The sequence below is a fragment of the Sceloporus occidentalis genome, unplaced genomic scaffold, assembly GCF_023333645.1.
Source record: "Sceloporus occidentalis isolate IW3139 unplaced genomic scaffold, rSceOcc1.0.p SCAF_3, whole genome shotgun sequence".
Taxonomy (NCBI): Eukaryota; Metazoa; Chordata; class Lepidosauria; order Squamata; family Phrynosomatidae; genus Sceloporus; species Sceloporus occidentalis.
The window spans coordinates 214453267-214470124 of NW_028316983.1; the positions used below are offsets into that span (position 1 = coordinate 214453267).

Below are 16858 nucleotides of genomic sequence, written 5' to 3' on the forward strand. Positions count from 1 at the left end.
TACATCCTTCTCTTCCAATATTTAATTAGGAAAGCTTTATACAACTATTGGGACATCATACCTCTTCATAGGTGGAGCTAGGTGGTGTCGAGAATAAAACAGCTGCTATTCTGCGCTGATACCATGGCATTTCAGCAAAAGTGTAACACCTGGAATAAATGAAAAAAAAGTTATTTACTTTATATTTTTATCCTTTGTTTCTATATTTCAGGGGAAGCATATTGATCTTCTTCCTCTGAAATATTGTCTGCAGAACCTGACACTTGCTGGCGGTCCCCCACCTATGTACTAACCAGGGTTGACTCTGCTTAGCTTCTAAGATCAGACAGAATCAGGTGCCTTTAGGGTATTAGGAGGAAATTGGCAAAACTACCTCTGAGTATTCCTTGCCCAAGAAAACCCCATGAAAAATTAATGGGGTTGACATAAGTTGACAGCCAACTTGAAGGCAAACTGATTTCCAAAGTCCCTTCAAAATCACATAACTGGAAAAAAAAAACACCAAAATGTCTAGCCCAAAACTATAAGGCAGGGTTCGAAACAGACTAAGAAAGTCAAGTACAAATATACAAAAGCCAATAAAAATAAAGTGTCTTCAGAGCAGTGAACTCTAAACACTAAACAAGTCAGCATTAGCTAAACTACAGGCTACAAAGAACATTAAGAACAACAAGTACAGTACTACTGTTCTAGCGACATTGATCTAAGTGAAAATTCCCCGCCAACACAATAGCAGTGTCCTTGACGATGAATTAATATCCTAATTTCTATCACGTAATTTCCACAAATTAATCTTCAAACCTAATGTTTCAGGATTTGGGAAAATAATAGTTAAGTCTGTCTGGCTTTTTCACACGGGATGTTTTGAAAATGGAAGCTATTCATATTAAGTGAATTAATATAATCCTGATTAAGTACAAGATAATATTATTGAGCAGGCATCTTATAACATTGCTTATAGACCATTAACAGAAAGGCAGACTATATCCTCAAGGAAAAGCTGTAAGTCAAAACCACTGTGCAGTTTTGTATCCCAGTCTATGGAGGAAAATATTGGTACCACAAGTATGATTTGTATAGACTGACTATCTTACCAAATTCCCATAAGGTGAAGGGATGTAGCATCCTTTGGATTCAATTCAATTGCTTTCTACAAAGAAAATAAAAAATGTGAAAAAGATGCTCTACCAGTTCTAATTTATTACCCAGGTCTACCCCCAAAAGAGAAATTGGAATCATGTGGTCCTCTAGATGTTGGACGGCAACTCCCAGCTGTGCTCCTTAGAGCTGCTGGGACTTCCAGTCTGTGAAGACTGTCTGCCTGTTCCACCACTACCACCAAACATAAGGATCTCCACCTGCCCTGATGCTATGGCACTAAATGTGAGGACCTTCTAGATTCCCTTGTGGTTTCAGTGCAAGACTTTATTTATATAATCTCACCACTGGACACCATCACCTTTGAACCATGGCTGCCACCAGATACAATGTGTATGAACTCATGCACAACAGTAACACTATTGTAGCATTCTCAGAGGCAAATGTATAATACAAAGCTTAATTTATTGAACAACATACAGTTAACGATTAGTTACCCCATCTTGAGAGTTGGGGAAAGGCAGGTAAGAATTTTTTTTATTAATTACCGTACACACTCGTGTGTAAGATGAGATATTTAGGTCAAAAAATTGACTCCCAAAACCTAGGTCAACTTATACATGGGTCAATACAGTACAACATCCTGAGGCTCTTCACAGCCCAGCTGAAAAGAAGCTGGAAAGGGCAATGGATTGCCCCCAAAGTCTCTCCCCAGGTGAGCTGCCTCTGTGGGGACAGCCCTGCTAGGAAGAAGCTGGGAAAGGCAATGGATTGCCCCAAAGCCTCTCCCCAGCTGACCTTCGACTTATTCACGGGTCATATAAAAATCTACACTTTGAGCCCCAAAGGTTGGTCTTGGTTTATAGTCGAGCCTATACAGAATTAATTTTATTATTTATTATTATTTAATGTATCTAAATCCTGATTGACTCTTACACCCAACTCAACTGCCCCATACAGCAACCTTTTTCAAGTCCCATTCAAACATTCAACCAGTCAGCAGGCACCCCCAACATTCCATGCTCCTACTCCTGCCAACACCTCACTTGTCTTATTAAATCTCATACATATTTTACTTTAATTTATTGCATACATTAGCATATTATGGAAGAATAAAGTATCATGTAGGGTATTTCCATTCTCCTAAACCAGTGACGGCAAACCTATGGCACGCGTGCCAAAGGTGGCACTCAGAGCCCTCTCTGTGGGCATGGGTGCCATCGCCCCAGCACAGAGTTTGCCAGAGTTTGTTACTAGAAAGCCAGAGGGACACGGCACTTTGCAATAAAAAAGTGGGTTTTGGGTTGCAGTTTGGGCACTCGGCCTCTAAAAGGTTCACCATCACTTTCTTAAACAATAAGAAATTTGATGTTTTTCATCGTACAGAAAAAATGATCTGCCAACATCCTAACAGTGCAGAAAGAAGCTATTTAAACATTTACAAAAAGAGAAATTGCAAGTGTAAATAGCCATCTGAATATAAAAGGTGGGGAAGAAAGAATAAAGAGTCAATGATGTTCCCCAGGTTTCATGCTTAAATGTTGACAGTAAGTGAAGATAGAAAGCCCCACCCAAACTGTTAGAATAAAGTACAATTTATCCTTCATGTTGAGTTTAAGTGTTGCATTTCAGCTTGAGGTCTGAAAATGTTCTTTCACAAAACAGTTGGGGGTTTGTGGTACAAAACTTATACAGCTATCAAAAACATCAAGTGGAACAAAATGGCACAAGTTAGGGAAATAGTTTTAAATACCTGGAAGTGGTCCTTGATAACAAAAGCATTGGCAATTTTTGTCTTTATTCCTTCATAATCTCCTACATCACTGATGCAGATTGCATACCACTAAATAAAAAGGAGAGATAAATGGTTTATTTAAGAATGTCAGCATCCTCAAGAATACTATGGCATTTTTAACATGAAATATGCAATTACAGTGGTCCCTCTGGATTAGTGGGGGATACGTTCTGGGGTCCCCTCATGAATCTGAAATTTCGCAAATATTCAAGTCCCATTGTCCCCAGTGGTGGGCCGCCTTTCCCTCCCTCCTTCTCTCCCCCTGGCGCCAGGGCCACTGCGGCCTGTAATTCACACCAGCCACATGGGAACTCTCTTTCCCAGCAGCATTTGAGGTCCAGCGTGCCCATGCTCCGCCCCCTCCACAGCAGCCAACTGACATATCATGCACCCAGTGGCTGCAGCGGTGTGGGGACGGGCATGTGTATGCTGGGCTCTGAGCGCTGCTGGGAAAGTGAAAGACACTGCAGACTGGGTCAGCCAGCAAAATCACCAGAAAAATGAACAATGTGATAAAAAAAAATCCTCAATTCAGCCAACCACAAGACAAAGTTTGTGCAAACCAAGACTATATGGACTTCCCAAGATCTACAAGGATTCCATTCCACTCCAACCCATAGTGAGTGCTATTAGATCCCCCACATATGACTTGGCCAAGTTTCTGGCCACACAATTACAAACCCATATAGGGACTCAGCTAATTTCATAGGAAAAATCAATAGCCTTGAACTAAAACCTGGAGACATATTAATCAACTTTGATGTGGTCTCCCTGTTCACCAAAGTCCCCATAATGGACACCATGACACTCATCCGACAGATTTTTCCAGAAGACATCACAACCCTGTTTGAACAATGCCTCACCACAAGCTATTTCCAGTGGGACAAAAAATGAGATGGGATAGCAATGGGAAGCCCTCTAAGCCTTGTGATAGCAAACTTTTACATGGAACACTTTGAAAAGCAAGCCCTGGAAACTGCACCAAAAAAGCCCACAACTTCCGATATGTGGATGACACTTTCACCATTTGGAGCCATGGATAAAAAGATCTGGCTGTGTTCCTCAGCCATCTGAACAACATCCACCCCAACATACAATTCACTATGGAAAAAGAAAAGGAAGGAACACTGCCATTCTTGGATGTCCTAGTCATCCGCAAACCGAACCAACGTTTGGGTCACACAGTATACAGAAAACCCATACATACAGATAGATACCTGCAGAAGAACTCCAACCATCACCCAAGACAAAAAAGAAGCACAATCAAAACACTGGTAGACCGGGCAAAACGCATCTGTGAACCCCACTTCTTGAAAGTTGAACTGAAGCACCTGGACTGGGCTCTATCGGCTAATGGTTATTCCAGCTCAGACATCAGAAGGGCTGTCAGGCCCAGGAAAACCCAGAGGAGGGAAGACAAACAATCACCCAAAGGGAAGGTATTTTTACCATACATCAAAGGAGTCACAGACAGAATAGGGAAACTGGTGAGGAAACACAACCTTCAAATGGTTTACAAACCGATGAAGAAAATCCAGCAAATGCTTCACTCAGCCAAGGACCAGAGAGACCCTCTCACAGCCGCAGGAGTTTACCGCATACCATATAGCTGCGGACAAGTCTACATAGGGACCACCAAACGCAGTGTGCAAACAAGAATCAAGGAACACGAGAGATACTGCAGACTGGGTCAGCCAGAAAAATCAGCAGTAGCAGAACATGTTACAAACCATCCTGGGCATAAAATACTGTTTGAAAACACTGAAATTCTGGACCATGCCAACCACTACCATGTCAGGATGCAGAGGGAAGCCACTGAAATCCACAAACACCTGGACAATTTCAACAGGAAAGAAGAAACCCTTAAAGTAAATAAGATTTGGCTACCAGTTCTGAAAAATAGCAAGATAAAGACTGAACACATGCAAATGAGAAATGTCCCAGCAGACAATGAGCACTATCAAGCAGACACTAATCCTCTTTTGCAGACCCTCCCACCCTGAAACCTGCCATTCCACATGCAAATCACTCCTGCCTTCCCAGCTCATACAGTATATATACACCCAACTCCTTTCCAGGCAAGCATTCTCTGAAGATGCCAGCGAAATGTCAGGAAGAAACTCTTCTAGAACATGGCCACACAGCCTGAAAAACCCACAAAAAATTATGGATGCCAGCCATGAAAGCCTTCGACTTCACAAACTACAGGATAATTTCCACAGAGATTGTTTTTCTACATTGGGCATTTTCCTCTCTACTTCTATGTGCTGGAAACAGGCAATGCTAAATCTTCCACTGAATTTAATTATTTTAGTTTACTAGATTCAGATTGAGCCAGTGTGGTGTAGTGGTTTCAGTATCTCTGTTTTGCAGTTCAACTCGTTTTAATTGTCTTAACATAAATGTAAAAACATTTTTTTCAGAAATTGGAAATTCACATAGAAATTGGATATTTAAAAAATCTAGAGTGCCAGGAAACCATTGGCTATCCAAAGCTTAGTGCATTCTTTACCCCATGTTTTATACTGAATGGTCCTCAAGTGGGCTTGCAACAGATACATGCAGTCTGGCATCCATTAGTCCTTTGGTGGACAAGTCTTCAGTCCTAAAGCAACTGACAACTATTGCAACACTTTTAAATGGGGGGGGGGGGGGAGCAATTCCTTGCAACAATTGAACACAAGTTTAGGTTATTACACTTCATTATTAAAGAATGTCTTGTAGCAAATGGAACAAAGTTGTTTTCTGCTATTCCAATGACTAGGACTTGAACCAATGGGTTCAATTTCCAGGTATACCTCATTTGACAAAGTAGATACACTCCTGGGCATTACTTCTTTAACAGAAAAATTGCTATCAGAGGGGGAAATTGCATGGAACAAGGATAGATTCCTATACCACAAAGAGCATTTTAAAAGGTTTCAGTAATTTTTTTATTTAAAACGAATAATCTGTACATTTCATATGCAAATGAATTAAATATTCACCTTGTGCACACTGAAACATGAAGGGTCTTTCTCAAGTGCCTTCTTTGCATAATCAAGGGCTTCATACGTCAGCTGCTTCTTCTTCTCTGCAGGGGTGTGACTAAGCTGAGCCAAGTCACGCAATGCCCGTGCCAGACGCCACAGCACCTCTGCATTCTCACTAATAAACAAACATAACAGAATAGACTAATTACTACCAGGTCAGCATCCATAGTCCATACTGAAGTATAGTTGTCATAAAGAGAGCAGAACTGCCATGGATTTCTATCTTCTTTCTATTTGAGCACAAATCCCATTTATCACCAACATTTGTATTTGTAGTTGTCCATGATTCAGGAGATCATCACACGGGGACAGGATAAGGATGGGATTGCTCCCCTGTCCTTTACTGCCTTTGACTGCAATATCATGAAAGGCTTTCAGATCACAGCACTATTGTCCCATCATTGAAGCAGCATTGCATTAACGCAAACTTCCATTAATGCAAAATGCTAGGCAATGCCACTTCAATGATGGGATCTGCATGACGTCATCTGAAAGTCTTTTGCGCGATCGTGGTCAATTGCGCTTTCCAAATGAGATAATGTCCGGATAAGTGCGACGTGATATGAAAATCTTCTCGCGATCACGCTATAAGAATGGGAAAAGGATAGGACATTTCGTCCGCTGTCTGATAATATCCTCAGTCAATGTCTGTATAATCATTTCAATAACTACAGCCTGTTCCTAACCTTAACTCGCAACTAGTTATTGACTGGTGCTGTAGACTATGGCACGTTACAGACGCGCCTAAAAGTACATGCTCAACACGTACTAGGGTTAGAAAGGGGCGTCCCTTCTGGACGCCCCCAACCCTAGTACGTGCTCAGCACGTACAAAATGGCGGTGCCCATTCTACACGGGAGCCGCCATGATGACGTCACCACCGCACCGCCTCCAAACGAGGCGGCACGGTTGTGCCGTTGTCGCACCGCATGAGGACGCCTAGAGCGCCCTTTCCACGGCGCGAGAAGGAGCTCTGAAACAGAGCTCCTTCTGGGCTTTGCGTCGCTGGGTGCAGCCTTTACATGGCTGCGCCAGTGACACAGAGGAAAAAGGGCCGAGTGGCCCCTTTCTCCTCCTCCCTGCCGCCATCGGGTGTCCTAGGGGCTTGAAGGACACCCCTTTCCAGGCCACGGGGAAGCGGCCTTTTGCAGCTTCTCCACGGCCTGGAAAGTGGCGGATCGGGGCCTCGGAGGCTGCCGTTGTGGCAGCTGAGGTCCCGATACAGCAGGGAAAGGGCCGGATACAGGCCGCCCCAAAGGGGCGGTCTGTAACGCACCTTTGTCAGTAAGCTAATCATAATTGGTGAGAACAGTAGAGTATATGTACTGTCAGCTACTTTCAAAACTGAGATTTCATGTGTACTGCCTTTTGTTGCCTTTCCTGTTCCTTTTGTTGCCTTTCCTATTCTATGACATTCTACACTATTCCAATAGTCAGCTTAGTTTATTGACCTTTTATTAACAAGTATCATTATTTAACAAATTGGTTGTTGATGGATGCATAATTTGGCAAAACAGAATCTCTTCAACCACTAGGATCCTGCTTACACATCAAACTCATCTCGTTTTTACAATAAATAATTAAGTTCTTATTACAGAAATTTGCTGCCACTTTATATGGAGAGAAAACTAACGTCTGAAAGAACTTTAATAGTGTTAAAGTGGAATACCCACATTCACAAGTCTGTTAGTAACTAATAACTATCTATTACAATAAAATATGATGTGTGCCCATCTCTGCTGTAACTTCCATCCTCTCCCAGCCTTGACACATGAAAATCGACATGGACACCAAGGAAACTGTGCAGCATGCATCTTGGGGTTACTTTGTTTTAAAAAAGAATTCTACTTATGAAAAACTTCTACCAACTTTAGTCACTAAGTGGCAGACTTGCCTCATCTCCTATGACTAGCAGAGCCAAAAGTGCAGGCAAGCCTGGGCTATTCATTTTCCCCAAGAGCCTCTATGCCGCTTAGTGTTGTTCTTCCCTTTATATGGTTCTTGAAGTTTTAAAACAATTTACAGGGAGGAACAGAAGGAGAGGGAAAATGTTGTTCTGCCTGGAGAGAAAAAACAATGAGGGTAGGAAAATAAAATAAAAAATTAAGAAACAGTAAGCAAAACAAAAAGAGAGTGACTATAGCATAGTGGTTTGAGTGTTGGACTATGTCTCTAGAGACCTGGGTTCGATTTCCTGCTTGACTAAGGAAACCCATTGCGTAACCTTGGGTGAGTCACACTCTCTCAGCCTCAAGGGAAGATCATGGCAAACCCCCTTTGAGGAAACCTTGCCAAGAAAATCCCAGGATAGGATGACCATAAGTCGGAAATGAAGGCACATAACAACAATAAAAAAAAGAAAATAAATAAGTATGCTTCAGAATAATGCATGTTGTGGTCATCCTAAAAGCAACAGGAAAGAAAGAAAGAAAGAAAGAAAGAAAGAAAGAAAGAAAGAAATCTGACCAGAAGGATTCTTGTTGTGATTTAGCAGGGTTTCTTTTTTTTTTTGGGGGGGGGGAGCAATTTATTATTTTCTAAATTACTTCATTTCTAAATAGCTTCACCATACTTATAACACACGGCTGTTGCAAAGCTAACTTAAAGTTTTTAATAATCAGCAAGACTATCACAGTTTGATATCACTTTATATGTCATGGTTCCATATTATGAGATTCTGTGAATTGTAATTCTCCTATCCTAAACTACAGTGCCAGAGATATCTTGCAGAAAACCCTAAATATCTCCCTAAATTATAAATTGCAAGATAACGCCAGAAAGTTAAAGTGGGATTAAACTGCTATAATGGTGTAGTGTAGATTCACTGTAAGCCTGGCCAAAAAGACTAGGACATCTGCTTTGTTTTCACTTTGCGATGTTTTTAAATGCTGGGCATCACAGGCCTAATGGACCATTCAATATAGCTATTCCAGTGTGAGTTAGGAGCCCAGCAGAACCCCCAATATGAACTGGCAAGTTCCTGTTTCTGTGTCCTCACCCCATGACAAGCCTGCTAAAGTAACTTACCTGTTTTTGTGTTGATCCAGCAAGTGACAAAGCTTTTCAGTTTCCCCACTTCCATACAGATAATCTGCTTGATCTAGGACTTCATCAACTTCAGGTTGGATAAAACAGAAACAAATGTGAATGTATTCCATCACTTGTGTATTAAGAGCAATAAGAAGGGGAAAATACAAGTTGTTATATACAAAGAAAGTAAAATTAGTTGATATTTTATTTTCTACTTTTGGACAATCAGAAACTATTGTTAAATGCCAAACTACATTTTGCAAAGTTTTGCAACTTTTTTTCCAATTACCAAATTACTGGGATAACCTTCTATATCCTGTATGCAATCTGTGTATGTGTGTAATATGTATATCTATTATATTCTATATAACAAGTTCCAGATATTTTGGACTACAGTGTCAAATATCCTGAGCCAGCATAGCCATAGGATATCTGGAGGGAATCAGGTTGGGGAAGGCGTAAAGAGTTAAGTCTACGAAAGCTTATGCTACCAACCTCTTTCTCTCACGTAAGTCTGAAAGGTGTTGCAATATCCCTTTGCATACTGAACCAGACTAACATAGCTACATCTTTGAATTAAACAAAATCCATCTTTCAGACTATCAGCTTTAATGGTCTCTTAGTCCACACAGGAAACTCTCAGTTCCCAATGGCTGTGAAAATGTCCAGTGGCTCTTTTTAAAGCTGAAACTCCACTTTGAGAAAGGTACTGGCTAATGTATGGAAAGGTATTTGATATTGCTAAGGCAAGTAAGCAGCCAAGGAATGAGGTTTCTTCTTCCAGTCACTCCATCCCAGCAGCTTTTTCCCATGTGGATTTCCATCACATGTTGGGGAAGATTTTCTAAACAGACAGCCAGCTATATTGAATTAGTGGCTTAAATTGACCCTAACAATATTTATGCCTATGCAAGCATTCTGAAAGCCACAGGCCAACATCTAAAGGCTAAAGATTTAATGACTTCAGCTGGGATGGTGGAACATGTGGCTGTTCAGTTGCTACTCAACCGAAACTAATTTTCTGTCACAGGTGGCTAGATTGGTTAGAGCTCATGGGAGTTGTAGTCCAATATCAAGAAACCAAATACTCCTCCTCTCTACATAGACACCTTGCATCAGAGTAGCTGATGCGGGCTCTTTCAATGCTACTGAATATTTATAATACTCATTATAAGAAATTACTAACTATATTACTGGATAAATCATATGCAGCTCTGTTCCAATACAGAAGGTACCATGGTAGTAAAACATGCCTTATTTCTTTCCAGCTTCCCCAGATTACTTAGGGGCTCTAAAGACTGCCCCTTTGCATGCCAGATCAGAGCCGCAGCAACCTCACACCGTGGCCTCTATCTGGCCTTTTGTGGGCGCGAAAAGGAGCCGCAAAAAGCTGCTCCTTTTTGCGCCCTCAAAAGGGTGCCATAGCCGTGGCGGTGCAGCTATGTGGTGCTCCTTTGGCATTGCGCCATATGAAAGCAGCGCTGGAGGAGTGTCATGGTGCCCTGGAGGTGGAGCTGGGGCATGCATCATCTGGATGCAATGCCTCCACTCTGTCCCCAGGCTGGCCTATGAGGCCAGTCTGTACAAGGCCTTAGTAGGTCTGCATGGCACTGTTTTCCCACATCTTGTGATGATGGAATATGCAACATTCAGCAACCACCTCTCCCTCTTGGGCCAGAGGAGGATCATAAATCAATTCCTGGTGTAACAAGTCATATCGGTGGTGTAGTGCACTCATCATTCTTTGCTGACACAGTGATGACAGGGAGCTGATGAGGACAGAATGAATGATTATGAAACTGTGGGAAAGACCAAAGAGAAACAATTATGTTCAAAGAGGAAGCAAAAATGAACATTGACTATTATGAGGTTTTAGGGAAATATATTATATTGTGTTTACAAAAATATGGTGCAAACACTAAGACAAAGAAATAGCTGAATGGCATTGAATGTTATCATATTACTCCTTTTACAGTCAATGTTCTTCTATGAATATGTCAAAAAGCTGACTCCGATGGAAAAATTATGGCTAAACATTTCAGACAGTTTGGCTGAGCTGGCACATTATATGCATTACCCTGCTAAGTAATGTCCTTTGTGTTGGTTTCCTTTAAATCAAGGAAGCTTTTGGCCTACCACTCCTCTTTGCCCTAGCCAAATAACCAACGATGAAGACTATGGGACTTGTAGTTTAGAATACCCGGAAACATGATTAGTGGGCCCTGCTATAAATCTGTTTTGAGGACTCCCATAGGACCAAAAAGAAAAAAAGGTACAATTATAGCCATAATAACAAAACATGATATCCAAATTCCACTTTCTCTTAAGATAAATTCTTGTTTCCTTTTTAATATCTCAATGACACCACTAAGAAAACATATACAGAAAAGATTAGCAAAAAGACTTTCCAATATAAGGAAGAATAACTGTGTGTCTTCAAAGCTTTTTGTACATGTAACAGCTTACCTTGAGCATCAGCAAAAACCAGAGAAGACTGAGAGATTAACAAATATGCTTCATAACCAAAGTAAGACAGAACTGATAATGCAACTCCTTTTCTGAAAAATCTGGATTTTTCAAGCACCTGGGAAAGACAAACATAAAAGCCACAATCCTAAGCATATTCCCTTGGAAGTAATATTAACTGACTCTAACAGAATTTCCTCCTGTGTAAAAATAGATTGGGTGGCAGCTGCTTATCTACAATGTACTGCATGTTTTGAGAAAACTCTTATGCTGCAATTAAAACATTAAGATTCATAACCTGAGTCCACCACTCAGTACTAATCACTGTGAAACTAGCTCTGCATTCCCAAGAATACTTGAGCATCCTCCTCCAAGTCTGTTAACAATCCCTTTCTCCAGCCCAGCTCCCAACCTCCATAACAGCCTTCCAATGGTGAGAGGTGGGGGCAACATAGTCAATGGGAATATGAGCTTATATTCATCCCTATTTGCCTGCCTCTTTCTCTCTCTCTCCCCTAGAATCTTTCTCATAGGGTAGCTGTGACTTGTGGCCATAGGGGAAGCTAGACCAGATAATGTCCCACTTGCCTGCATTTTTCTGAAACTATGTATGCAAATTTAATTTGTTAATTTGTTGCGCAGTGTTGCTTTTTGTAGCCAGCGCCGGCACTAATACTGCAAGCAGTTGCTGCCGCACTGCCGGGAAGTCCCTTCGGCAAGGCTTGAATCCACTCTTCCTCACTCCTTTCACCCCTAATTCCAGCCGGACCAGGGGTTCTGGGGGAAAATATCTGGATTCTCTGCCACAGGGCCTCTGCAGGGATTCCTCCGAGCCCTTACATTCAAAGGGTTTTAGTCTTTCTCCACTTTACAACAGCATGGAGCCGTGTTGTTGGGAGCTCCCGTGAAATGTATCTCACGCCCTCCTTGCACTGGCCGGAAGTCCCTGACCCTAACTCTCCTAAGCAGTCAAATATCTCATCTCCACTAACTAAATCCTAATCCTGACAGATCACGCTCACAGCCCTGACCAAGTGTCAAACACCAGTATTTTTCAAAATCCCTTCAGACATTCTGTTAATCACCATTTACTCACAACATCCTTACTTTATCATCTAATACAAAGTGCATGCATAGATATATTACATTAATATCTAATAAATGAAGCAACATTTTCTCTGAAAAGTCCAGAACATCACAGTACCCCATCTCTGAAAACACAGGGTTGGTTTCAATGTGGGAGATCTGCCTTTTGGCTCAGGAAAAACCAGGCTTCTGAGTCAGTGAATCAAAGTGGCCACAATATCTAGTCAAACTTTGGGATTACCATTTTTCTTCCCTACCTCTCCAATTGTATTTATTTATATAAGAATTTTCCTGGGTAACTAAAAGCTTGCACATTCTTGACATTTCAGTTGGCCCTAATTAAAAGTGTTGCCCCTCCCTCCTTATTTTGGAATTTGTTGTTTCTTATGCATCAGCACAGGTACATTTGGTTTTCTTATTGAAAGACTGGCCACAGGCAAAGGCATAAAGCTCTTCTGAGCTATCCTAACATTATGCAATACATTCAGTGTAGTTTAGATGTACAAGGAAAACTGGGTCACTGCAAATAACAGGTCATTTGGAATGCTGCACAAGGAAGGAGTTATTCCACATGTTTTATATTTGGAAAGGTGGGCAGTTATTCACAAGTCCAAAAGACTGCATTGGATGAATTATCTTACATAACTCATATCTAGAACTCAGTGTCATTTGCCAGTTTCAGTGGACAGCAACCACTGAAGATGTATTTGCTGTCTGCAAGGTGGTCTGATGAGAATGCATTTCTTAACTTTGCTCATCAGCTGTGGAAAAGCTCTTAGAGCCGGTGTTGGCATGCTGTAGCTTATTTTTGCACTGCCCAGTAGTGCTTCATACAATCGTTCATGTCTAGGGCAAAACAGCTCCTAGATTACTAGCAAATACAGGCATACCTCAGTAAACAATGCCTCTGAGAGCAAAGGTCTTTTTTGCACAGTTTTTCAATGTCACTCCTTTTCCAACTATCATTTCCATCTCATCTCTGCCTAAAATGAAGTTTTGGGATTTTGGCAGCAGTGGCATTGGGAGGATGGTGGAGGGTTGGAGAAACACAGTTCTGGTGTTGGGCTGCAGCAGTGTGTCTACAGTAAATAAATTGTGAGTTAGGAAAGAATGTTGACATTTGTTCTTGTACCAAATTATCTGATGGCACCCAAAACAAAATACTTGTTTTAGTTATATACTTGTTTTATGTTAGTCATACTACAGAACAAAGACAGGGTCCATTTCATAAACTGTATGTTTGGGGCTAGTGTTAAGATCGCACGTATTAGCATCTGTGCCTAGAATATTGTGCTAGATGGACTTTTCAGATTTTGGAGAGTTAGGACCTGGAGAAATTAGAGAATATAATTTCTAAGCATCATCATAAATTGTACAGCTATATGAGTCCTAACCAGAAAAATTTGAGAAAGTCAGTATGGCACACAATCGTGTTTAATTTGAGATTTATCATTAACCAGGTCTTGATACTGATAATATAGCCAGACCGGTAATTTCTATATACATCCAAAAAACCCAAATAAATATGGTTAAAATAGCAGCCTACAGGACTTTAATCTCAGTGTAATCTTTCCATTCTGTCCAACTAGCAGTTCAAGAGTATGCAAATACAAGTAGATAAATAGGTACCACTTTGGTGGGAATGTAAACAGCATTCTGTGCAATCATGCTGGCCACATGATCACAGAGTAGTCTCTGACAACACGGGCTCTTCTGCTTAGTAATGGAGATGAGCACTGTTCCGTGTGGTCAGATAGGACTTGACAACCTTGTCAATGAAGAATATCTTTACCTAATCTTTTCCATCTTTGATTATAAAGCCTGATCAAGCTAAAAAATTTTTAAAGACAAGTTTCTTCCTGTATTCTAAAGTAATAGTCCAGTTAGCCTTAACATGTCCCCGCCATTGTAAAATGATTTCAGTTGGACTTGGTTCGACACAAACAGCACTTTCAAAAGCTGTCCTGGAAGAGCAGGGTCAGCCTTTGGAAGAATAGACCCAGCAGCTTTAAAGAGTTTTGTTTTTAAACTGTTTTGTTCTTCATCCAAAATACATCTGTGAACAGATAGTTTATAATACCTTGTTTAAATCTGTAATAGCTATACATTGTTTATTGTTTTACCTGTACAAACCCAGAAATCCCATGATAAAGGGCAGATTATAAATATTTTAGTAAATAAAACGTGTGTTTAAAATCTTGAAGTGATGAGGGATAGTATAAAACCTGAGGACAAACACACACACATACACACACGCACACACACACACAGAGAGAGAGAGAGAGAGAGAGAGAGAGAGAGAGAGAGAAACCTATCTACTAGCCCAATAGTGAGAATGCAAAGTCATTTGATGAAACAGGATATTCTTTTATTTATTGCATCATTTGTTTTTATTGTTGCTAGTGCAGAATAAAGATTCTGCATTCATATTACTACAGCTGGAAGTTTACAGTTCTTTTATGTGAATCAATGGACAGACAGGAGTAGTATTCTATTCAGTGAATTCTTTAATGAAAAATATTGAGTTCAAAGCATGTCATTCTTAGGGATTAATTTATGAATCATAAATCCAGGGCTTGATACTACTCATTTCTTATCCAAATACATTTATGAACTACACAGAATGTATGCTGCTCTCCTTTGCTCCCCAAACTGAATCACAGTGCATTACCAGCCATACAACCCTTCTTCACCGCAAAATAAACACATATAGGTAAAACTTTTTACATCCGCATAAACATCAGATGCAGTAATTTCTGTAGGATTTAAGTAACCATGCAAAAGGCTGTATCACTAGTATCTTGTAGTCCTATGTAGGTATAGTAAACACCACCATATTCAATGGCATTTTCTTCTAAACTAGAGTTTAAAAGTGAAGCTCTCCATACACTGAACTGCAATGACTCATTGTAGGCTTTCCTGGCTAGGGCTGCTCAGAATTACACAACTGAAAAAATTTCAATGCTGAAACTCAGCCGTGAAATACAAGCCTATACACGAGGAGTAGGAATGACAATAACAGGGTGTGAGAGAGTAGAAAGGAGGGCCTTGCAATACACTTTGGATTTTTCCACATCAGGTTCCTCTGAGGTCCAGAACTGACTTCTGTCTCAGACTTTCAAAAAATTATCAGGGCATTCTGGGACCCATAGTCCTACAAAAGAACTCACTGTGGGGTGGTGGTTGGAGCGTTGGACTACAACTGGAGATCAGTGTCCGAATCCCCACTCAATCACAGAAACCCACTGGGTGACCTTGGGCAAGTCACACTCTCAGAGTCACGGGAAGATAAAGACAAACCTGTGCTGAACCAATCTTGCCAAGAAAACCCCATGATAGGTTCCCCTTAGGGCTGCCATAAGTCAGATGCAACTTTGAATCATAGAGTTGCCATGCAGGAAATCACAATCAAAGCACCCCTGAATGATGGTCATCCAGCCTGTTTAAAGACCTCCAAAGGAGGAGACTCCACCATCCTTTAAGGGAGTGTGTTCCACTGTCAAACAGCATTTACTGTCAGGAAATTCCTCCCTATGTTGAAGTGGAATATCTTTTCCTGTAGCTTGAATCCGTTGCTCCATGTCCTTCCTATTCTCTGGAGCAGCAGAAAGCAAGCTTGCTCCATCCTGAATATGACACCCCTTCAAATATTTAAACAGGGTTATTGTATCACCTCTTAACCTTCTCTTCTCCAGGCTAAACATACCCAGCTCCCTAAGTCGTTCCTTATAGGGCAGGGTTTCCAGACTCTTCACCATTTTGGTCTTCCTCCTCTGGACATGGGTTTGAAGGGACGAAACACACACACATATAGGCATAGGAGAGCCAGCATGGTGTAGTGATTTGAGCCACAGGGTGTTGGCATGTTCAGTGGCATCACTAGGGTTGGCGGCACCAACCCTAGTAACTTATGGCATCACCCATTCCCTTGACCTCCTCCATACCACACCCATACAGAACCTTTTAACAGTGGTAGTAATGTTACTCGTTAATTTTAATTCCTGCATATCTCTGATTGTAACGACAATAGTTGTGACATAAAACTAGGAAAATTAAAATTATACTCATCCCTCCACATTCGCTGAGGTTAGGGGCACAGGACCCCCGTGAATGTGGAAAAACTGCAAATAACAAAAACATCACACATTTTTAACTGAGAGATTACCTCTCTAGTAACCTCTAGGTCCTCCAGTGCAGCTCTGTGGTCAACATCTGCCAGACACTGACCATAGAGTTGAGCTGGAGGAGCTGCAAATGCCTAGTGGAGTGTTTTTGGTTAAAGCTGATCATAGAGTTGTGCTGGAGGACCTAGATATTCCTAGAGATAACATATTGATAAAATTTGTGAATA

At 41.0% G+C, this 16858-nt stretch overlaps 1 protein-coding gene across 2 annotated transcripts in view; it reads right to left on the reverse strand.

Annotated features, from left to right (window-relative positions):
• The window catches only part of RMDN1 (regulator of microtubule dynamics 1), a 57986-nt gene that overhangs the window by 38073 nt on the left and 3055 nt on the right, over nt 1-16858 (reverse strand). For both annotated transcript variants that reach the window (XM_089517572.1, XM_089517573.1), the window contains exons 2-7: nt 11422-11539; nt 8953-9040; nt 5881-6040; nt 2852-2941; nt 1095-1150; nt 62-149 (exon numbers count right to left, since the gene is read on the reverse strand). In XM_089517572.1, coding sequence (XP_089373698.1) covers nt 62-149; nt 1095-1150; nt 2852-2941; nt 5881-6040; nt 8953-9040; nt 11422-11539 — 600 coding nt within the window. The remainder of the gene's footprint in view (nt 1-61; nt 150-1094; nt 1151-2851; nt 2942-5880; nt 6041-8952; nt 9041-11421; nt 11540-16858) is intronic.